Genomic DNA, 23,167 nt, shown 5'->3' with positions numbered 1-23,167 from the left:
TTCTAGCATGCTGTTAAGATCAAGCGACTTTTAAAGGATATGAAATTCTATTGGTCAAGATCAAGATGCCGCAAAAGGAAATGAGGCATCATAATCGTGATGCGGGTGAAGCTTGCCATGATGAATGCGAACGTGAATACTTAGAAGATCAAGATGGAGGAGGTGTGAACCATAGAGGAACCATACAATGAACAATGACATATCAATGGCAAAGGCGAGGCATAAAGCGCAAAATAATGCACTACACAAGCTATGGAGGCCAAGCTACATAGCTAATAAAAAGCCTACGAACATCAAGGTGGGAAGTTCTGCATCCTCCTGGTGTACATTGACTATGGAGGTCATATCAAACTGGTCAAAAGTAAACATCAAGGTGGGAAGTTCTGCATCTTGGTGTACATAGACTATGGAGGTCATATCAAACTGGTCAAAAGTAATTTTAGTGGAGTATAAAGGAGGGTAGGTTTGTTTCATGATGCTCGATGGACTAGAGATTGATCGAGATATTGATCGTTAGCAAGAAATTGCTTGCTCTAGATTCAAGAAAGAAGATGATGCATTGGTGTAGTAGTTGCTAATATAATAATAACATCGGGAGAATAACAACTAGAAATAATCTTATACATAACTTATCATTTTGAGAAGCCTGCACACGATAAGAAAATAATAGGAACAAAGAATACTATTGTGGTCATGTTCATGATTTTCACAAGTTATGGATATCGAGGTTACCAAGGTAAAAAAAGAAAGAAAAAACCTAGAAGAGTATCAAATAGAGAAAACCAAAGCAAAAAAATAATAGAAAAAAGTAGATGTGGACCATACATGCTCCAAGATATTAATCATCCGCGAGAAAATTGACACTTGCTCAAAGCATAAGAGAAAAAAAATTATATATCAGGATTAACTATCACTATAATAGTTGAAGCCGTACTAGCCGCGCTATTTGCGCGGCCTACCTTACTAGTTTTATTAGTTTTATTCTATACTAGTGATATGGAAGAAGAAGCTAACACGCAAGAGACTAATAAAAACACACCATGATTCTAATTCGTAAGTGAATAGATATCGTCAACAGATTGATACAATTGCAGTTATCATATTCTCAAATGGACGCGTTGTGGAGAGCCTGGACAGTCCACAATAATATCACCCACAATTCAGGCCCATCGGGAGTAACAGAATCCATACATGCCCTGCTTAGTCTTAAGGCAAGTATGATGGAAATTCAGAAGCCGACAGTGAACAGCAACGACAAGGGGAAAATGCAAAGCCAGCCACCCACCGGTCATCCAGCCTGATCAAAAGAAACATGAAGGACGAACGAGCAACATGGTCACCACCGCCAGATGGATGGATTAAGGTAAACGTGGATGCGTCTCTCGTTGCTGAAACAGCTCTTGCAGGTGCAGGGGTCATCGGCAGGGATAATTCAGGAGCGGTCAAGTTCACGGCGCGGAGAGGGCATTATTCAACTGTGCCAGCGCGGTGGAGGCGGAAGCACTGGCCTGTGCGGAGGGCATTCGATTGGCATCCCAGTGGTGTCAGGAACCACTAATTATAGAATCCGACTGTGCTAGAGTGGTGGATATAGATGGTCAAACGGGCTAGGCTGATGGACCTCACCGGACATGACACTTAAAAACACTACTACACAAACACGGTTCGATACAGTGGATGTAGTCCGCAGTGACACCATGGCACGGTCCTAGTATCGTGCCTGAGCCGAAACCATGCGTGCTGGTACGAGCATGACACAACTAATAGACTGGCACGATTTGACCCGTTAAAGCCTATATATCTCGCATAAATACTTCAACTCCAAACCCTAATCTTTATTCCTCCAACCAGCCACCGCCCCACTGCCTCCCCTCGTCTCGCGTCTTCCTATCGCCCCTTCACTCGACTACTCTCCTCGCCCCTCGACCTTACCTCGCCACCGTCGCGCCCCTCCGCCCTCGCGGCCCCTCGCTATCCTAGCTCCCACCGCCGTGGCCTCGCTGTCCGAGCTCCCAGCGCCGCGCCTCCCCCCTCTCACTGTCAACGCGCCTTTCGTCTCCATCGTCGAGCCCCCCACGCTCATCGTTGCTGCCAGCCGCCACCACGCGCTGGCCCCCCGCTGGCCTCCCCGCGCTCACCGCCGACGCTGTCCCCACCTGCACCGCCGCCCGGCAACGGATTTGGGCCGGCACGGCACGACTGCACGGGCATCTTGCCGTGCCTGGGCCGCGGCGCAGGTACGGCATGGCGACATGGCACAACACGATTAGCTATCCGTGCCTAATCGTGCCGTGCCTGGACGTGTCCGTGCTGTGTAGTGCTGGATTGCACGTTTGGCCATCTATAGTGCTGGATGCCCTCACTGGTAAGCACATCGACAGGTCGGAAATCGGCTTCATCATTGCGGAATGCAAAGAGCTATCCCAGCTTCTGGTGGACTGGAAGGTAGCCAAGGTGAAGAGAGGATAGAGAGGATGTAACAAAGTTGCAAATGAATTAGATGCATTAGCTAGACAGAATAACCATTCAGCGGTATGGTTGAGACACGCTCCTGTGCGTGCCATTGATATCATTAATACCGATTGCAATCAGACCTATGTCTAGTTAATAAAGCACTATCTGTACCCGCAAAAAATCTCAAATGGACGCAACAATCAATCTCTAACTGACAGAGACATTAAATATTAAGCCACAATCTTATTTTCACATTAATTTACCATTCAATTCAACCGGGCATCGATGTACAACGGAGAGCGGGATGCGGCACTCGGCGACGGTGGACAGCGATGAGCCGATGAGCGAGCTGCGACACAGGTGTTGCGGGCGGCGGTGAGATGTGCGGCGCCCAGCAAAGCGCTGTTTTTTTTTTCTCTATGTGTATCGAACAGATGCAATCTTCTCCTCGTGTGCCAGTCTAGGCTATTTGTTATGGGCCGTATGACAAATAATCAAATATGAGCTGAACGTATAGACCAAGTCCCTTGTTTCTCGACGGGACAGTCGGATGCTGAACGGATGGCCAGCAGCAACGACGTCCCTCGGAGGTAGCTTGAACAACTTCAGATGAACTGGATCCCCGTGGTCTACTGGTCTCCGGCCGGCATCCCATCCTAGCGAGAATGGATTGCCGGGCCAATCGTGGCAATGGAGGGGCCAAAATGCGGGGAAACCTTTGTCGAGCCGAGACCGACCCCTGGCAGAAAATATCTCCGGCCAAGTTGACCGCATTCCCTCGTCTTGCGGATCGCGCTGCGCCTCGGATCGCTGTCCGCCTCAAAACTCTCTCCTTTTCCCATGGCGGCGACGTGTTGCCGGGGCTGCGCCCGGCAGCGTGTGTCGCGGACGACGGCGATCCCGTCGCCGGTGGCCGGCACCACCGCGCGCGTGCGCACCAGCACACACAGTTTCGGCACGGTTTCGCCAAGATGGCAACGGCTAAAATCCACGCGGATATTAACTTTGTAAACTTGTATCCGCGTGCTAAAATCCGCGCGGATATTAACTTTGTAAACTTGTATCCGCATGCTAAAATCCATGCCCGTACCCACGCCCGCAACCCGCCATGGGCACGAAACGACGCCCGTAACCGCTATCCGCGGATATCCGCGTACCCGCGGGCACGTCCGTGTACCCGCAAGTTTTAGTAAGGCAAGCACACATTATATTTTAACAGCAAATAAATACCATTTATTTAAGAAAACAAATAAGTCTGAGTAAACAAATGAACTAGTCTCGTATATAAATACATGATACATCACACATTAACAGAAATAAAAGTATACAACCATACAAGATTCATTGTTCAAAACTATTATTATATAAAAAAATTCAATTGAGCCAAGCAAATATTAGAACTCATGAGTCAGAATCAGCAGTAGTTCATGAGTCGGAATCAGCAGTAGTGATGAAAGAATCTCCCTCATTTCTTCTTGAATGTCTTCAAGATATGATCAGAAACTATTGGTCCTTGCATCACCATCATCTACAAATAAATTTTACATACAAGTTTCACATACATTAGTAGCTACAGTTTATAGTTCTTATATAAAAATACATTTTAGTATAGTACAATAGTACCTTTGAGAGTGTGACGAAGCCAACTTTGGCCACACATCAAACCTTCCAACGTTTTAGAAGTAAGACGATTGCAATGCTCACTCAAGACCTTTCCACTGGTGCCAAAAGCTGATTCAGAAACTATTGTTGTGATTGGAATATCCAAAATGTCACGAGCAATTTGCCTCAAAGTGGGGTACCGAATTCCCTCCAACTTCCACCAACCAGGATATCAAAATATTCATTCTCATCATGAGGAAGAGTTTCTACATCCAAATAGTGATCTAGCTCATTCTTACTTCTAACAAAGCTAGCAGTCTTCTTATTTGCAGCAAGGGTTTTAAAAATAGACAACACACCAGCTGCATCAACTGAAGAACTAGCACCACTAGATGATGTACTAACAAAGTCTTATTGGTATTATTTCATCAACTCAGATAGCAATTCATGGGCCTCTGTCACATAAATTTCATCTTGTTCTTCACCAAAAGGGCAATATAGCAAGCATTTAACATTGTCATCTTAAGACGTGGATCAAGAATGACAGCAACAACCATAATACCATGTATATCAGCCCAATATTTGTCATACTTTTCTATCACGGCATCAGACATTTCCCTAATTGTTTCATACCCATCATGCTCCCAAGATTTGATCTTAAGTTTAATCTCACATACTTTAGGGAAAAAAAAGTTGGCTGACACATATTTAGTCCAGAAAACAACTCAATGGAATAATCCTAATTTCTCACAAACTATACTAGTAAATATCCAATCATTTGGTGGTGGACAAATATAATTCCTATCAAGCTCATCCAAGCGTTCAGAAATCTTCCTACAAAATTCTAATCATGATATAGGTTGAGTTCTATCTAGGTTTGCAATCTAGTTGCAACTTCTTGACTAATTTAATATTTTTATCTAAAGCTGTTTTCTCAAACTTTTCATACCTCACCTCTTTAGTGTAGCAACCCAATAAGCAATACTATCTCGAATGTTTGAAACGACACTTGCAATGACGTCCATGCCATCTTTGACGATGAGGTTGACAATATGTGCGCAGCACCGTATATGCAGCCATTTACCTCTCAAAAGCATATTAGCTGCACCAAGCCTTATTTCCATTAAACCAATCATGCTATCAGGAGTCACAGTGATACCCTCCGATTAATATCCCAGCTTTGGAGGCACTTATGCAATGCATTACAAATAACTTCAGCGGTATGGAGGCATGGCACATATATAAACCTACACATAACAAAGTAATAGTTCTGTTCTAAAGTTCATAATTAATAGAAATTTAAAATCTGAACAACAAGCAACAGTTCATGAAAAAAAGATAATCACCTCAAAATGCAGTTTTTAAGCGTCCACGAGTCATCAATAAAATGTCCAATCACAACCATATAGCCTCTTTTTTGATTATCAGCTGTCTAAAAATAAGTTGTAACAGCAACACAACAATTGGTCCTTTGCAAGAATATCCTAGCTTTCCTTTTCTCACCCTTATAGAAATGCATTATGTCCCTTCTAATATTCTTTCTAGTACCCATTTTAAACAAAAGTTGCAAGGCACTAACAAACTTACGAAAACCATGGTGATCAACAATAGACAGTGGGTACTCATGCAATATGATCATAGAATAAAGAGCTTTCCTACCTACTTCTTGATCAAACACATAGTTTTCTACGGTCACTGACCCTTTTTCAGTGGTTCCAAACCGCAAATTACTTGCTTGTTATTATTTAAAGGATAAGATTTCAGATGGGTTGTATCATTCCTTGATATGGCTGAAAGTTTCTTGCCACAGTAATTACATTTGGCCTTCCATTCTCCATCAACACACACTTGGACGAAGTCATTCCACACTTTAGAATAAAGTTTCCTCCTTTTATCGGAAGCAGCAAGAGCTTCTTCCTCCCCATCTGAAATGTGCACAACATTATCTTCTGTTGTATCAGCCGCAACCACTACAACACCTGATGCTTGGGAACTTGGAACTTGGGAGCTAGTAGGAGCACTGGCCATTGTAACTGTAGAACAATTAACATGTTCCGATCAGTACATTAGTCATTCAATGCACTGCAGCTAAAAGACCAAGCATATCTAGCATAACAGTAACTTTCTCATGCAAATCAAGCATATCGCTGCAGAACTAGCATTAAAGCACAACAGATCAGTGCAGGACATACCTGTGGATGTGCTGGACGAAAAGCACCTAGGCGCGGATGTCAGGCGGCCGGGGACGCGGGCGCCTGGGCATGGCTGGCGCGTGGCCTAGGCTCTTAGGCGTGGCCGGCATTGGAGCCTGGGCTCAAGCGGTGCTGGGTCCTAGGGGCGGCCAGCGCTGGGTTCTGGGCGCGGCCATTGCTAGGTTCTAGGCTCGGCCGGCGCGGGAGGAGCCGAGGAGGGGGGGGGGGGGGGGCGACCGGGTGATAGCGGAAGAGCTGAGGAGGGGGGGCTGTGGCCGGCGGGGGCGGGGATGGGTGGGTGCGACGCCGCACTTATGGCACGGGGCGTCGGGGCCTAAGTCGCCTAACCGCCTGAGGAGGAGGGGTGCTGGCTGGGGCGCTGGGTGGGGTGGCGGCTGGGAGTGGAAGTAACGGAGATGGGAAAAAAATAGAGGTGAAGTGAAACGATAGTGTATATATATATATATGGATACTCAGGCCCACATATTAGCGGGTCTGACGGGTTTGCGGGTTCTGAGTATCAATTTTTCAAATCTGTTAGGAAATATCCGTTAGGTTTAAAGTTGTACCCGTGCCCGTATCCGCGAGCCCAGACCCGTATCCACGCCCATCGGATTTGGTATCTGTGGGTACGCGGATATTTCGTACCCATTGCCATCCATACTTCGGCTCGCCTCGCAAGTCGCGGCACGAAAAGGAAGCTTTTCGTTGACGATGACTGATATTTCCGCCATTTTTGCGGCACAGTTTCCTGCGTACTGTAGCTACTACTAGTATACTTGCCAATTCAAATGCTGAATTTTGAATGTCGACGGAAGCTAGGCAGCTAGCTGCTGCCGGAGGGCGGGTCAGATTCATAGAAACGTGTTCTCGAGATCTCGGAGTACGGACTTGAATACAATTGACCTCGTTAATTTGGGTGCTCCTACGTTGTAATGCTGACGCAGTTTCGTCAACATTGCTGCACGGTTCCGTTTGACTGGTCGTACATCATACTGTTTGCTAATGCTATCTTTCTTTTCTTTTCTTTTAAAAAAGATGAGTTTTTTTTTCATTTCAACTTACATGAGAAATTGTTGAGGCTATTTTTGGTGGGCTGCTTCCGGAAGCAGTTTTTGTTGAGAGAAAGTGGGTCGAGTTAGTTGTTGGGCTTTCGCAGCTGCAAAAGGATGACAAGATGACTATGGATGGGCTCAAACTAACGGAACCAGTGGGCTTATACTGCACCGACATAAAGCCCATGGAAAGCGCACCCACCAGGCCAGGCATCGCTTCGGAACCTGGTGGAAATGGCATTTGATGCAAAGGGGAAGAAAAGGCTTGGCAAACGTCAGACTGATGGTGCAGATTGAAAACGCTGGAAATTACCAGCAAAAGAAATTAAAGCTGATGCGTCGCGCTATCAACATGGTGGCTTTATTCCGTAAACCTCTGAATGTCTCGCTTTTCTCGTCCAAAACTGATTGACGATCCACAGCATTCGTTCTTTCGATCGAGGAAGATCGGATCCGTGAGCTCCTTTATTTGACAAACTGCACCGACTCCAATAAATTACGTTTTCTAAATCAGTATGGCAAACTTTTTCACTTTCTGAAAAGGAATGCACTTCCTTTTTTTTAAAAAAGAAAAGGATTGCACTTGCTGCAGATTTCCTGCAAAGGAAAAGAGAAAAAGAAATGCCGACATCAAATCAGCGAGGCACCACCATTAACGAAGGCGCACACGTGGTGACGATAAAACGCAGGAGTTTCGCATGAACTGCGCCACAACAGTAAAATGCACATCCATCCACGCCTGAAAAAGCTCACAACACCTGCACCCTACTCCTGTTGCGAACTAGATCAGGCTGCCCTGGCCTTGCCATGGCCTCACCATCAAGACAAACTGCAGCTGGAGGAGCTTGCTACGTGCGGTGCTGGGCACTGCTCGCACGCATCGCCGCCAGCTCTGGAACGCTCCCAGCTTTTACGGTGTCCCGTTGCGAGCTGTAAAGCGCGAGGACGGCAGGGTCTTTACACGTACGCGCCTCGCTGCACGCTCGTGGACGCGCGCTCGTGTTGCTTTACCTCCTCGTCGTTCTTTTCACACATCTGGTTAATCTAGTCGCGTCACGTCTCGCATCTCGTGCCGTGCCGTGCCGCGCTGCCATGCCACCCCCATCATCTCGTCTCGCTCGTGTGCCACGGGCGTCGTCTCTAATATAACGCCAGGACACCCAGCCCAGCTTGTTCCAGCGCCCTTCAAGCTTCATCTGTCGCTCCTCCGTTAATTTCCAGAGATCCTCAGAGTCCTCCTCGTGCTAGCAATGGAGCTCTCTCGGAAGCTCTTCTCGGCGGTGCTCCTCGTGCTGCTGCTGCTCGTGGCCACAGGTACGTCGTCGCCCGGCCGGCTGATCCTCTGAACTCAACTCGATCTAGCTCATCTGAACTGGCTCTCTGCATGTCGTCTTTGCTATGTATTGCCATTCATCAGAGGTTGGTGGGCCGGTGGGCGTGGCGGAGGCGCGTACGTGCCTGTCGCAGAGCCACAGGTTCCGTGGCCCCTGCGTGCGCCGGGCCAACTGCGCCAACGTCTGCAGGACGGAGGGCTTCCCCGACGGCAGGTGCCGCGGATTCCGCCGCCGCTGCTTCTGCACCACGCACTGCCGCGCCTGATGAGCGAGGGATATCGTCGGCCGGAGCTAGCTGCGGCCCGTGCTTGGCTGCGTGCCTTCTAATTCTGCTGCTGCCGGTGTTGAATAATCGGCCTAGTGTGCCTGCCTGTGTGTCCTTTTTAATTACTATACCTCGCTCTGTTTAATGATTAAGGTTTTGATTTTCCTTTTCTCTCCCCGTTCTCGTACGTCCGAGTCGCGCTCGACTTTCAATTCGGTTCCGACTCGTACGTAGCTACTCCGATATGATCCACCTCCAGTACCGCATCTACTATATTTAACAGGCGCAGCAATGCAAGAAACCTTATTAACTTTCGGGCAGGGCCAGTTTTAATTTGTATTGGAACAAAGCTCGATGCAACACCTCTGGGGTTTAGAAAAATCATTAGGCGCAAATCATCCAAAACATGTTATTAGCATGTTGCATGTGCATCTTGCCTTTAATTAGTTATAAAAAGGCACAAAATTAGAAAATATAAATTTTATGCTCAAACAAAGTTTTGTATGCCAAATTCATCACTTGTAGCTCATAAATATGGTTGATTAATAAAAAAATTTCAAATCTTTAGTTCCGTATCACTCACATGAAAACTAGAAGTGTTGGATTTCCAAAAGTACCTATTTGAGAAGATAATTAAAATATATTTTTGCTAAACACTTGAAATTTGATCAACAGAAAATTGATAGTCCAATGTATGTACTTTAATATGAATATAATCTTATCATATAAAAACTTGATTAAATAGTTCAAAATTATAGTCAAATACTGGTCAAACTTCTATTTCAGACACCTCTGAAATTTGATCGTCGGTCAGAATTATCTGACAGCTTGTCGCCATATTTTCCGATTTTGTTTCTCTAAATGTTTTTAATCAACTATGCAATGTTTTTGCCCAACTATGTAGTCCTATATCCCAACTTGATACGCACAGGAAGTTTAAAGTGATTTCTTTGTGTTTTGGTGCTTGAAATCAATTTCAAAGTTCGCTAAAATAAGTAAGTTGCATATGACTGAAAAATTTAGAATCGATCATGTTTTTGGCTGATTTTGGGGCTTTACAACTTTTAAACCATGAACAATTGGAACTTGAGTTCTTAATAAAAGTTTTAGATCTATGTTAGGGCTATAACTTTTATATTGACCATTTGATCCAGTTATATATAAAAATTTGAAGTTTTTTATAGGACAAATATGGCTGTTTTGACGTTGACAAACGAATCAGCCATCCATGCCTGTACCTGTGCTGCCGTAAGACCATCGTGACACGCGGCAATGTGGTCCTGCAGCGGCACCACAGCCTCGCCACGAGGCCCCCCACGCGTCCATTCTTCGCTCGGTTGCTCCCCAAATCCAACTGTACCTCTTCCGGTTCCTTTCTTCTTTCTTTTTCCCCAACTGAACAGCAGGGCCGCCGGAGCTTTTCCGGCCAAATCCGAGTTACTCCGACCACCAAAACCAAATCGCCGCCATCCACACCTCCACAACCTTCCTAACTCCATTTCCCCCCAGTTTTCCCCCTCATGTGCGATCTCCATGGCCGGGGATTGAAGGTCCCGACCATCAGACCACCATAGCCACCACCTCCGCCCCTCACCGTCGATCTCCTACCTCTGGCCATCGTTATCGCCGTACAACCACTAAAATCGATCGCTGGTAAGTCACTGATGCTCGTGCTCTCCTCGTCTCCCGACCTTTGCTGTCGGTTTCGCCGGAACGCGGCCATGCCACTCGTCCGAGCCGCCATGGGCGCCGCTGGTCATCACCGGCCGGCCTTTCGGCTTCGCCACACGGTTCTGCAGGTGTTCCACGCTGCACCCAAGCTGCTGGTGCCGGCTCCCGCCGCTGGTCGACCTCGCCGTCGCCGGGAACGGCCGGTCAAGGTCCGGCCATGGCTGGCCTTGACTGGTCTAGGTCTGGTTGATTATGGGCCCGGGTTGTCAGTGACTAAAGGGTTACTGGGTAGAGTAAGCGTCAGTAGAAAAAGTTTGGTTAGGATTTATCTCGTTTTATTAATTTTCTGGTACATTCTTTAATAGGCTGAAACTTTGAAAATGCATTGTGATTCATAGAAAAATCATAAAATGGAAAATGAAGATGTTTTGGAATCCTTGTAAGCAGATCTATGAAGTAGAAACATAATATGGCATGTGTTAGTGCAAAGTTTTTGCTGTAGATTGATATCTATGCTTGTTTAGGGTTTTCTGTATTTTATTCATATCTGCTGTTGTATTGCTTCAATTAATGTGAAATTTTAATGGTAGGTTATTCATGTGATTCTTGTGCTGTGGTACAAATTTCAGTTTCATTGGTGCATGTATGGCTGAGTTATTGATTTACATAGGTTTATGCATGTTAGATGGTTTATAATTAATTAAAGTGTGTAAAAATAGAAAATGTTGTTCCACTACCTTTGTATGATGTTGTTGTGTCCTATGGAAGCTTAATATGTCCATGTGTTCACAGAGAATAGTGATCTTTAGATTTATCTTGCTCTCACATGCTTTATTGCAATTAAAACTTGCTTTCCTTGTAATAATTAATATACTAAACGTGAGCATGTAATATATTTACAGTAGTCATGTTTTGTTATCACCTATCGTCCATAAAAATCTCAGCTCTAAATGAGGTGTTTGCAACGTCACCTATAATTAATATATATGTTTAATTATATAATTAGTTGATGGATTTGGCTATAAGATGCTCATGTATGATCCATGTGATGATTTGGTTACTAGATGTTTGGGTTAACTATTGCTTAAGCTATGTTAGAAATGGTTGAGCTCTTTGAATGACATATATGTATGCTCTCATGTTATTACAACAACTAATGATTATGTTGCCCATTGCAAGTTTCTAGTTTTTGTTTTAGCTCTTAATTGAATATGTGCTATGTGTATGTTAGTGGATGTTTAGGTGCTGCTTAGGAACCATCCTAAAATACCTTGAGGGCAGGTTAGCTTTCTTGATGTGTTTACTCATGCTTGCTACTAGATAAACAATGGTCCAGTAAAGTGAAGCAGAGAATAAACACAAAATGTGATTTCCAACAAGTGTTAATGTGTTTTCATGTTAACTATAAATAATGATGAGTAGTTATGTTAATGGTAGTTGTTATCTAAGTGTTTGAGTTATGCATATGTTATCTTGTTAAAGAACTAAATGAAGAACTTGTTATATGTATGCTGAAATGGCTGCTAGACCTGTTTCTGTTGTAGTGATAATTCGTGAGGTTAATGATGCTTTATGTGGATGTGGTGAATACAAAGCTTGTAGATAACTTCCATATCTTGTTTGTCCTAAAATTTCATGATTTTAGGCCAGCTGGTTTGGGAGTTATGAATTTTACAAGTTTCCGTTCAGGTTTTACCTATGTTCGGTACAGATCTGAAAGATTGGGTTGTTTGACTAAGATAAATACGAAATCATCTCTTGTTCATAACTAAAGAGTTATAGTGCTTTTCATCATCTTTCCAAAATGTTAAAGAACACACCTTTTGATGGCCTATAACTCCAGAGACGGCTGCCTAAAATTTAGTGTCAGAATCTGTCCAAGTCTGAACAGATTTGCTTCCTTGTGTTGTTTGGTCTTGGTAAGTGTGGAATCATCCTGAGATGATAATAATAAAGTTATTCTAGAAAGTTAAGGATCATGCTTGTTGGATGAATAGAACTCTAGATATGCATCTCTGAAGATCATGTCAGTTTTCTGTCCTTGTTTGTGCAGATCCACTTCTTAATGTGTTTTGACCTTGTTAGTTGTTGAATCAGCTTTTGGTGTTAATAACAAAGTTGTAGACAATTTCTTAAGCTTTCCAGAAAGTCTAAGATCACCTTTATGTGATGTCTAGATCTCCAGTTATGATTAAAACAAGTGCCTACTGTGCTGCTGTCCAGGATCTGTGTGTGTGCACCTATAATTGTTTGCTTTCGTTTTGCATTTGCTTGTAGGTTTGGTAGTGTTAGCTTATAATTTTTGTGGTTTTAAATTAATCTGAAGTGTCTTACAACGTGTTGCTTGTGTTGCTTAACCAATTAAGTTAAATAATAGTCACACATGTATACATGATGTTTTCAAATTGTTCAGTGTGTAGCAATAAATTTGTTATGCTTGATAGAGCTAGTTTGCGTGAGATATTTAATGAACATGTATCTTACTTTAATTATATCTCACGTGCTGTTATGTAATTCTAAGTTTAGTTAGCTTATGATAGATGTTTCCCGGTAATAACTTAAGTTAACTTGTGTGCCATGCTGATGTGCTTTAACATTTTTATGGTAGACTTGTATGATGTTTAGTTAACCTCCATTCACATGAGTGCTCGTGACCTTGTGCCTGTTTTGATTGCCTTCTTGTGATGCATCGTCTATGACATTTCCATGTATTTATACATCTTGCATTGCTACATCTCATTTAGGTTCGTTAGCTAGATGTACGACGCATAAACGTGAAGCATGATGTTGGAGCTGACCAGAAGATGGTGTTTGGTGAATGAATCCCGAAGATGGAAGGACCCCTGGAGTGCATGCCTGGAGTGGAGATGCTCCCCAGGACAGTGCATGCTAACTAAACTGACTCTGTGTCGAATCCCACGCAAGCCTCGGAGCATAACCCACTAATTTAAAATTATGCAATGTTTTAATTAAGTAATTATGCATTAAGTTCCTAGGAGTTGAATGGAATGAAACGATAGATGCATGTTCCCTAGATTTCTTTGGGCTGTACTAGTATGTGTAGGTCGCTAGTCTTTCTATGCTTAATTAAGACCGGTAGAAGTCAAGTGATTGCTTATCATAGGATTTCTTATTATGGGTAATTTATTTATTGAAATTATTTCACATGGAAAGATTGGGACCAGACGGGGATGAGAATGGTCTATGTGATGTTGGTAGGGATATATAGCCCAGTCCGTGTCAGTTAAGGACCGTTCGTTATTGGTTCTGTTTGATTAAGTTTGAACCATACTAATCACATGCCGAAAGTAGGATCGAAAGTAGGAGGTAGTTGAACCTTGTAAATTGAGTATCTTGGTCACTGGTGTTTGAGCCGAGTAACTTATGGTTGACCTGTCTTAGGTATCCGTGGGGACTAGCTGTGCGGGTCGAGAGGCGGTGTTGAGGGGCGGTTCTACCAAATACCATTTGGTAGTGGTTGATGGGAATTGTTGATGCGTGTGATTTGACGGGGTTGCATGCGTCGTGTGGTTAGATTTTAAATTGAATCGATTCGCCGCTCTCGGATAAGAGAACCTTGTTCGTTGCGTCATATTTTAGAAAAGAATTAAAATGAATGTTGTTGGCAGTTGTTATTAACTGTTGTTGCTATCTAATTAATTTTTTTTCCACTCTAATATATTTCATTATGTTGCAGCATAGCAAATAGTATTTCTTACTTAAATTTGTGCTAAAATGTTAAAAGTAAGGATCCACTTTTAGTAGCGTTTTGGCATAACAAACCCACCAGCCAACAGCCAACAGATGTTAGGGTTAAGTCTTGCTCAACAGCCAACATATGTTAGGGTTAGGGTTAAGTTTTGCTGAGTATTAGAATACTCAAGGTTTGTTGATAATGTTGATAAATTATTTTCAGGTTCAGATGATATAGATTTTTGCCCTGTTGTTATAAGTAAGTTTGTCATGATGAGGAAGGTTGGGTTGTGGTTGGGTTGTGGTGGCAACTCTCTGATACCTTGTTGTCGATTGCACATTTACGAGCTCGGTGTGTGATTTCCAGTTTGTCCTTCGCTCGTAGCGTCGTTAGGCTTCGGTTTATACTTGAACTTTGCTTCCGCTGTCGTTCTTTATGAATTTATGTATATTTAGTATTTGAACTTTAGTTTGTAACTTATATTTCGCACCCTATACTGCACCTTTAATTTATATAACACTCTATCATGTTTTGTACTGTATGCGCCTACCTTTGTGTGGGACTACGGATGTTTGTTTCGATGGTATATTAGTTCAAAGCAGGCTGTAAAGTTAAACCGTTAAGTGTATGTACCTGATGTGTTCAAATGATGGCCACTGCACTTAATTTGTGTTTTAATTTGACGGTTCTGCCACACTCGATCGTTCATCTCATCTTTCCAAACCAATCAACAATAATGTCGTCGGGCCATCATGCTGTGCCGGTGCCTCCGGGGCCATGCCTCGTCCTTGATCCCGACGATCCAGATCAGCGCCGAGGGACGATTTTACTCGACTCCAAAGGCGACCGCCTCGCGTGCGATATGCAGCCGCTGGGAGGTAGCACGACGACGAGCTTTGTTCTCACGTGGAGGCTAGCAAGGCTGCATACTCTACTCTTCAGATCAAAACAATCCCTGCACCTGCTTCCTTCACGACCCTCGGACCCTGAACAGAATCGAGCTGCCCGACTTTGCTCACCCCTTGCCGAGAGTGTTCCAGTGTGCTCTGTCCGACAAGCCTACCAACGCTGGATGCGCCGGATAAGCCGTGTTTCTGGTACTGCCGTGTCGGCGGCGCGATGCGTGAGTGGATCAGGCACGACTACGACATCGAAGGGTTGGTTTGGGAGAAGATAGTCATAACCAGACTTGCACCGTACCATGTAAAGGCAGGTGGTGAGTACGGTAGGTATCATCGGGCCGGGTCATCCAGACCATCAAGATGCATGCACGGCCTCGATTTCCCAAGAGGGTTCCGTGCTCATACCTGTTCTTTCGAGTTAGACGAGGAACCCTACGAGTTCTTTGCGTTCAACAAGGACGGCCCATTAGACACCGCTGGAATCACTCTTTACAAGGTAGACTTGGCAAGGCAACGGTTCGTCAAGGTCGACGAGATCGGTGATCGAGCCTTGCTGTGGTCGGGTTTATGGTGGAGGATGCTCTACGTCCTGCTACCAGGACTATAGCAAATGCAATGCATATATTCTACATAGCGGAAAGCACCCGTAGAGTATGCTATCATCCTTCAAACGATCTCCCAAAGCTATCCTCAAAGGCGTTTTGTATAGCAATTAAACAAATAATAAGGGTTATGTTGCTTTTGGGTTTAGGCTGGTGCTAGGCGGGTTGTGTGCGTGCGTGCCACGCGAGCTTTTTTTAAAAAAAGATAAAAAAATAAAATTCGAAAAAGGGGAGCAGGATGGGAAAAATTCGGAAAATAGGCACCTCCTGCCGAGGCGTGGGGCCGGGGACCTCCCGCCCAACCAGCGGGCGGGAGGTTCCAAAAATATTTCGAGGCCCCTCCCGAGGGCCTCTTCGTTTTTTATTCGCAAAGAGGTCCCTGAGCAGGCATCTCGCCCGGCCAGTGGGCGGGAGGTCCCCCTGCTTATTATTTTTATTATATTTTGTTGGAATTGTTATGTTTTGTTGGAATTTATGGTTTACAAATTATTTGAAATTCAGAATTTTTTTAAATACAATATTTATTCGCCATACTCTTTTGTATACATATAAAATTTTAATTCAATTTTACGAAGAAGATTACGATATCTAAAACTCGTACGAAGATGGTTAAACGATAACGTTTTGCAACGTAGAATCCAAATATTACGATAGTACGATACGTGAACCAATTAAAAAGAAAATAGTATCATACAAAAACAGTTTAAATATAAAAAGTCCACTAAATCAGGAGTATCTACCCCGCCTGTCCCGGACCTCGCGCTCTCTTTGTCCTCCCACCCCTAGTCCTAGCCCGTCGGCGTATGTGGTCCTCCGAGTACGTAAATGCATCTGGAGCACGGTGAGGGCGAGGCGGAGGAGGTGCAGGCGTGAACGGGTCATCCTGGGACTGTACACCTGGAGCGTCATACGTCTGGAAGGGACCAATGATGTCAGGCCCGGCGCCGCCGCCCACCAACTCCGACCAAGTGGCGGAGCCGCCCTCCCAGTCGTCCCAGTCCGACACACCGAATGGACCACCGTGTGCAGAAGCTCCCATCGACCATGCATGCTGAGTATAGCCCTAAGAGTACGGTGCAGCTGGCGTCGAACCCGACGGGAGAGACGTTCCTGGAGCATAGGCGCCAAACGTCTGAGGCTCCATTCTTGCAGGAGGAGGTCCCATTGCCGTCGAGTGCATGACTATAAAAACAAACGAAATTAGTCGTGTAAATCAAAAGTGATGAAAATGGCAATTATAAAGGACTTACAACTTGAACTAGCGGCAGTACCGCTGGACGCTGCGTGCGGTACTGCAGAGGTCGACGGGCCAGCTGTGTACGTGTGGGCGGACGGATGAGACGAACTGCCGGTCCCCACGTCGTCGCTGCCACGACACGTCATTGCACGTAACGCTCGCGTCAAGTTATCTTGAATCTTACGCAAGTTGTCTTTGTACTGTGCGTCCGGTACACGTACTCCACGTTCAAGCAACGTGATCTGAGATGTAGCTTCGACCTTCGCGAAGTTGATCAGATCGATCTGCATACGTAATGGGAAGCAGAATAATATTGCTATCGATCTTTTATAAAAAAAGATTTAATAATTCAAGTTGCAAAAGACGTACCGCGCCACGCTGCGCCTGATCACGGTATGAGGGATATGTGTCCGAGATGGTCGGCTGGTGCTGATGCTCGGCGTCATCAATACGTGAAAGAGTGACGTACAGACGCGTGCGAGGGAGGTACCAGCGGGGGTATGCGCCGTATGACGCCTCCCGTGTGTGGCTGCGGCTCGTCCCACACATCGTCACGTGCGTCAAGCCACCCTTCTACGTACTCCTGCATGTTGACGACCTAGTTGACCTCGTTGGCATGATATCCCATGCGCGAATATCTGTTGCGAACATTTAAAAGAAATATAACTACTCTAAGAAATATATCTGAAAACTACTGAAACTATAAAAACTATTCAAAATATAACTATCCTAAAAAATATATCTACAAACTATTAAAAATACTAAAAACTATTTAAAATAGAACTATCCTAACAAATATTTCTAAAAGCTATTGAAAATACTGAAAACTATTCTACGTATGACTACCCTAACAAATATTCGTAAAAATAATTGATAATTATACGACTATAACGAGAATATAACTCCAAACCGACGTGTGGACAGGGCTTCGCCGCTTCCTCTCCTCTCTTCCTCTCCTCCCTTTCTTTTTTTTGTTGATTTTTGCTGAACATTATGAGAATTAGGGGTGGGTGGGGGGCTTAAATAGTCGGGGGGGGGGGGGGGGGCGTCCCGCCCGTTGGTAGGGCGGGATGCCCCTCGGGGGAACCTCCCGCCCCGTTGGGAGGGCGGGATGCCGCGTCAGGGGCCTCTTCGCGAATAAAAAAAGTTTTCTTTCGCGAACAGGCCCCTCGCTGGGGGACTGTTCGCTTTTTTTCAACGGGCGGGAGGCACCCAATTTTCGAATTGTTCCAAACCGACACCCCTTTTCGAATTTAAATTTTTTTAACCCTTTTTTTTAAAAAAGTCCGTGCCACGCTAGATGCGAGCCGATCTAAGCCCACTACCCTTCATGGATCGGGCCGTTGTCTGTCCAGGCAATGCGGCAGGCCGTGGGTGGGGCTCCAGACTAGGGGCCGAATTGACGGTGACAAGTGGATTCGGACGGGCCGTGCATTTTGGCCCAGCGGACCAGGCGGCAACTGCTCGCAAAGGTGACCTGGCTGCTAGAACGTCACGTCTCAAGAACGACAAACGACCAAACCGCCACGGCCGTTGAAGGCTACGATCTCAAACGTTGCATGCACCGTCTTCCTTCCCTACTCTGACCTACCGAGCGCGGTTCCTGCAGCCGCGCGTGGTTACCATGCACCATCACACCAAGATGTGAGCCCACGTGAACTAAGGGTCGGTTTGGATCCCCAAACTAATTTTTAGTCAAATTAATTAGATTTTGCTAGTGATGGATTAATTAGACTTGATAGATTCGTCTTGTAAATTATTTTCCATTTATACGGTTAGTTTTATAATTAATTTATATTTAATATCTCTAAATAGTATCTAAATACCCTAAACCCTAAATATCCGGCGTCCGAAAAGCCCTCGATCAAGCGCGAGCCCGACCATGCCGTGAAATGGGCCCGCGAGAGGAATATTCTCAGGGGTCGCTTCGGCGCCAGCGCGAGATGCGAAGCAAAAGGCCCACTGGCGCGTGGGCCCACCTGACGTTGCGGGGCGGACGGCTGGCTTTCGGCCACCACGCGCCGGCGCGCCATGGACCCGTCCCACGCGCCAGCTCCGCCCGCCGCATCGTAGCTACCGCCCAGTGGGACCGATCGCCCCACCGGCTCAGCGTAGACACGTTCCACGCCTCCCGCCGCGACCTCACCCACCACCTTCTCCAAGCCCCTCTCCTCTCTCCCATCTCTTCCTCCCGTCGCATCTCTGTCGCCGCCGCGCGTACAAATATACACGGCCGAAACGGTCAAGGCCGAACCCTAAACCCCCGCTCGCCGCCTCCGCTCGATCCCATGGCGGCCTTGCAGAGGCTCCTCCGGGCAGCCGCCTCCGGTGGCGCGGTGACGGCGGCGGCCAGGAGGCGCATGGGGTCGCTGGCGGCGGAGCAGGCGCCTCCCGTGGCGCCGGCGCCGAAGGGGTTCCCGTTCGCGGCGGAGGAGAGGATGAGGCGGCGCCCGGCGGCGGAGCGGAACGTGCAGTGGGTGTTCCTGGGCTGCCCCGGCGTGGGCAAGGGCACCTACGCGAGCCGCCTCTCGCGCCTCCTCGGCGTGCCCCACATCGCAACGGGGGACCTTGTTCGCGACGAGCTCGCCTCCACCGGGCCCCTTGCTGCGCAGGTGAGACCGAGCGGTCTCTCCGTCTCTCAGAGAGTCCCCATCAGCCTGTTCTTCGCTGCGCTGATCTAGATTTCGTTCTAGTCGAGTGGATCAGCTTGACAGGCTCGACCACTTGAGCTTATATAATTGTAGATTTGGGGTTCCTTTGGGCCCGTTAGTGCGGATCAGCACAATTGTCGCGAAGTGGCGTTAGATCTTTGCCTTTTGAACTTGGGAATGCTTTTTAAAAAGGAATAGATGGTTTCCAGATCGAGGGGTAGTGAAATTGGTGTTGGATCTGAACAGCACTGCTGGAATTCGACTTGCCTAGTGAAGTAGTGATTGTTCATTGAGGCTAACAAGATAAATGCAAATTAATCTGCTCGAGAGCAGTCGTTAGCTCAATAGTGTTGCTGTGTCTGAATCCTTTTTTTGTGTTGGGGACATCTAGCGACTTACGCACAATAACACGTCCGGATATATCTGTTAAGCACTTGTAGTTGCTTTCCTGGTGGCCTGGTGGGTAATGCAATAGTATTTAGTGATTTGCGCTAATGTTTGTTACAGATTTGCTTGTTTTTGCATTCTAATTGATAACTATAGCAATTCAGGAAAGAAACTTGCCTTGATGCTTAAAGTTACGGTTCAGCTGCAAGTGTGTGGCTACTTTTTACTCTAAATTTGCTGTGTTCAATTCATGCTAACTACTTGATTGTAAATACTCACCCTAGTGCTTATCCATTCACTACTTACCATATATTGGTCAATTCATATGTCACTGATTGCAAGCATGTGTGGGCTGTTATGTGGTTATCCCCTCTTTTATTACTTTGGAAATAATTTGGTTGGCTTTTCTCTTGCAGCTTGCTGAAATTGTTAACCAGGGGAAATTGGTTTCTGATGAGATCATTATCAATCTATTGTCCAAAAGGCTTAAGAAAGGAGAAGACCAGGGAGAATCTGGATTTATTCTTGATGGTTTTCCACGTACAGTAAAACAAGCGGTGAGAAACTTTTACTGGGCCATGGACAATTCCTTCTTATTGGTCCTTTTAGTAACAATTGAACTTAATTGTTCTGATTACTCTTTAATTTTGAGTGCTCAATGTTTTCCTGCTGCTTGGTTATGCAATTAATGATGCAGAATACCTTCCAAATAGTTCCCATGTTTCTTGTCATGGCCATTGTCCATGACTAGGGTAAACACCACGAGGAGGATGGCCAGGTGGAGTCGGCTCCTACGGATGAGAGACTAGATCATAGATGAGAGGGACGACCACATGAGGGAACTGGATTCATTGTTTCTTACTTGCTTGAGATTGATATATCTTTCTTTATGTAGAGAGGTTTATTTGTGATCTAATATACTCCTAACAAACCCACCTAGCAAACCAATCTAATATATTAACTAATGTTATCCCTAAGATCCCAGCAACTCAACCAATCTTATCTGCTGCACATGAGCTGGCCTATGGCCCTTAGATCACACCCATAACATTTCTGCTCCTGTTGAACCACTTCCTTTTAGTCTGTTCCTTTTAGTAATCATTGAACTCATTGATCTGGTCACTCTTGAATGCTCAATATTTTCCTACTGTTCAGTCATGCCGTTAGTAATGCAACACAATACCATCCAGATAGGTCAAATGTTTCTGCTTCCATTGAACCAGTGTGGCACTGTGATAGTCTGCATTCTTTTAGATGGAAAAGTTTGCTGTCACCCTCTATCTGTAGTGTAGTATATCCAGAGGCATGATTGCATGACTCCTTTGTGCTTTGTTTTTTTTTCAAGTATAATGCTTGTGACAGTATGTCTGCTGCTGTAAAGAGAAATGTTCTGTTACACTTCCTGCAAGACTGTTAGTCATATTCTGTCTGTTCATTTTTAGTAGCGTGGTGTTCATATAACTTTCATACACTAAGTGCATATAACTTTGACTAATTGTTGATCAATTTTTTTGAACTTGTACTTTTTAAAATCCTAATATGCCTACTGAAAACGAATGGAGTAGTACCTTCTGATACAAATTTCAACACTTTTGCAGCCATTGTTGCTATAGTGCGATTTGAATTCATTGATACTGGTGTAATGTGTCATTAGCGGGACTTACAAGATAAAATTTTGTAGTCAGAGACTCGTTCATACATGCACTTTGATTACTGCAGTCTGAATCTATTCCCTCTCCCCTTTCAGGAAATTCTTGATGGGGTTACGGACATCGATATGGTTGTTAATCTAAAACTGAGGGAAGATGTCTTAGTAGAAAAGTGCCTTGGCAGAAGGATTTGCAGCCAGTGTGGAAAGAACTTCAATGTGGCCTGCATTGATGTTAAGGGTGAAGACGGATTACCAGCAATCTACATGGAACCATTATTACCCCCAAATAACTGCATGTCGAAGATGATCACCCGAGCTGATGATACTGAAGAGGTGGTCAGAAATCGGCTTCGGATCTATAATGACATGGTATGGTTCTGTTTGTTTCAATTCATAGTTTCATACTTTCTCTATCATTTACAAAATGTACACTTTATTATCATTAAGCGCTGAATATTCAGTTCTGGTTTGGTTGCTATACTTTGTAACTTGAGGCTCTTGTCGTTTTGTTTTGTGTTTTGTGGTGTTTCCATAGCTCGATCACTGTGTTTCTGTAAAATTTCTTTTTTACAACCTGAAACATTCTGCCGTATGAGATGTTCAAACCTGTCATTGGCTTGCATGAGAGAAGATCTAGTGTTTCTTTGTTTTAGCATGTTCGATTTGGTTCCTGAAAGATATACTTTGCATTGTCTTGACTTTGTTTTATAATAGCACTGCTCTCATAGACGTGTTGAAACTTACTGAATTCAGGCCTTTATTTAACATTTGGTTTTCCTGAACTTTGCAGAGTCAACCTGTGGAGGGTTTCTATAGGGAGCAGGGGAAGCTCTTGGAATTTGACTTGCCTGGAGGGATCCCTGAATCTTGGCCAAAGCTGCTCCATGTTCTGAATCTTGAAGACCAAGAGGAGTTGAAGTTGGCTGCTGCATAGTCCTCATGGAGCAGACCTCTACATACTCAGAAAAATCGATACCACAATTTTTTTGAATAATGGAAAAGAGCAAACTTACTCCATAATGTAGTGGGTATGCGGAAGTAATTCTTTTTTGTCAGAAGTGAGCTGCTGGTTTTCGCTGGCGTTTTGATGAGCTGGTATTATGTAGCGGTCGTATGCTGTTCCCGTTGGGGAGATAGTTTGGAGCGCATGAAGACACACTGTGGTGCTTATTCATAACAAAGTTGTAATAGCTGAAAAACTCTTTGCTGTGTCGCGTGACTTTTATACAGAAACTTGGTGGGTGGCCGGTTTTTAGGTGATGCTATTATATAGCAAGAGAACCCAGTTGCATGCGACATTGCCACACTAGCTGCACCATTCCATAAACGAACACCACCAGTGAAACAATAACGAGTACTTCATGCTCAGCAGAATGAATACGGGCATGTCAACCTAATGAAAATCTCAGTCATGACTCCTGGAACTTCTGTGCAGATGCTGGTCAAGTATTGACACTCGTCAAGTCCTAA

General features: G+C 45.0%; 2 protein-coding genes and 2 long non-coding RNA genes across 4 annotated transcripts; 3 read left to right on the top strand and 1 right to left on the bottom strand.

The window, feature by feature from the left end:
* Positions 1 to 3,714: 3,714 nt before the first annotated feature.
* On the bottom strand, positions 3,715 to 4,860 carry LOC112876900. Its single transcript, XR_003225391.1, has 2 exons — positions 4,078 to 4,860; positions 3,715 to 3,982 (listed from the first exon to the last, which is right to left on the bottom strand). It is a non-coding gene; the product is annotated as an uncharacterized LOC112876900 (long non-coding RNA).
* Positions 4,861 to 8,418: 3,558 nt separating this feature from the next.
* LOC112876110 (defensin Ec-AMP-D2-like) lies at positions 8,419 to 9,212 on the top strand. Its single transcript, XM_025940154.1, has 2 exons — positions 8,419 to 8,617; positions 8,721 to 9,212. Exons 1-2 carry the CDS (start codon positions 8,554 to 8,556, stop codon positions 8,900 to 8,902), a joined length of 246 nt encoding a protein of 81 aa, XP_025795939.1. The 5' UTR covers positions 8,419 to 8,553; the 3' UTR covers positions 8,903 to 9,212.
* Positions 9,213 to 10,085: 873 nt separating this feature from the next.
* Positions 10,086 to 14,781, top strand: LOC112876471. The gene is made up of 2 exons (XR_003225329.1): positions 10,086 to 10,555; positions 13,318 to 14,781. It is a non-coding gene; the product is annotated as an uncharacterized LOC112876471 (long non-coding RNA).
* A 4,404-nt stretch (positions 14,782 to 19,185) lies between these two features.
* On the top strand, positions 19,186 to 22,962 carry LOC112873588 (probable adenylate kinase 1, chloroplastic). Its single transcript, XM_025936595.1, has 4 exons — positions 19,186 to 19,620; positions 20,463 to 20,603; positions 21,794 to 22,066; positions 22,488 to 22,962. Exons 1-4 carry the CDS (start codon positions 19,297 to 19,299, stop codon positions 22,629 to 22,631), a joined length of 882 nt encoding a protein of 293 aa, XP_025792380.1. The 5' UTR covers positions 19,186 to 19,296; the 3' UTR covers positions 22,632 to 22,962.
* The last annotated feature ends 205 nt before the right edge of the window (positions 22,963 to 23,167 follow it).

Source organism: Panicum hallii, chromosome 9 (genome assembly GCF_002211085.1).
Source record: "Panicum hallii strain FIL2 chromosome 9, PHallii_v3.1, whole genome shotgun sequence".
Classification (NCBI taxonomy): Eukaryota; Viridiplantae; Streptophyta; class Magnoliopsida; order Poales; family Poaceae; genus Panicum; species Panicum hallii.
The sequence above is the reverse complement of the archived record's forward strand: the minus strand, read 5'-3'. Positions and strand labels throughout refer to the sequence as shown.

Excerpts from the sequence above, each read along its gene's own strand:
- LOC112876110 (XM_025940154.1), top strand. The coding sequence starts at position 8,554 with ATGGAGCTCTCTCGGAAGCTCTTCTCGGCGGTGCTCCTCGTGCTGCTG. Across the intron at positions 8,618-8,720 it reads GCTGCTGCTCGTGGCCACAG|AGGTTGGTGGGCCGGTGGGC; the intron begins GTACGTCGTCGC and ends GCCATTCATCAG.
- LOC112873588 (XM_025936595.1), top strand. The coding sequence starts at position 19,297 with ATGGCGGCCTTGCAGAGGCTCCTCCGGGCAGCCGCCTCCGGTGGCGCG. Across the intron at positions 20,604-21,793 it reads CACGTACAGTAAAACAAGCG|GAAATTCTTGATGGGGTTAC; the intron begins GTGAGAAACTTT and ends CTCCCCTTTCAG. Across the intron at positions 22,067-22,487 it reads TTCGGATCTATAATGACATG|AGTCAACCTGTGGAGGGTTT; the intron begins GTATGGTTCTGT and ends TGAACTTTGCAG.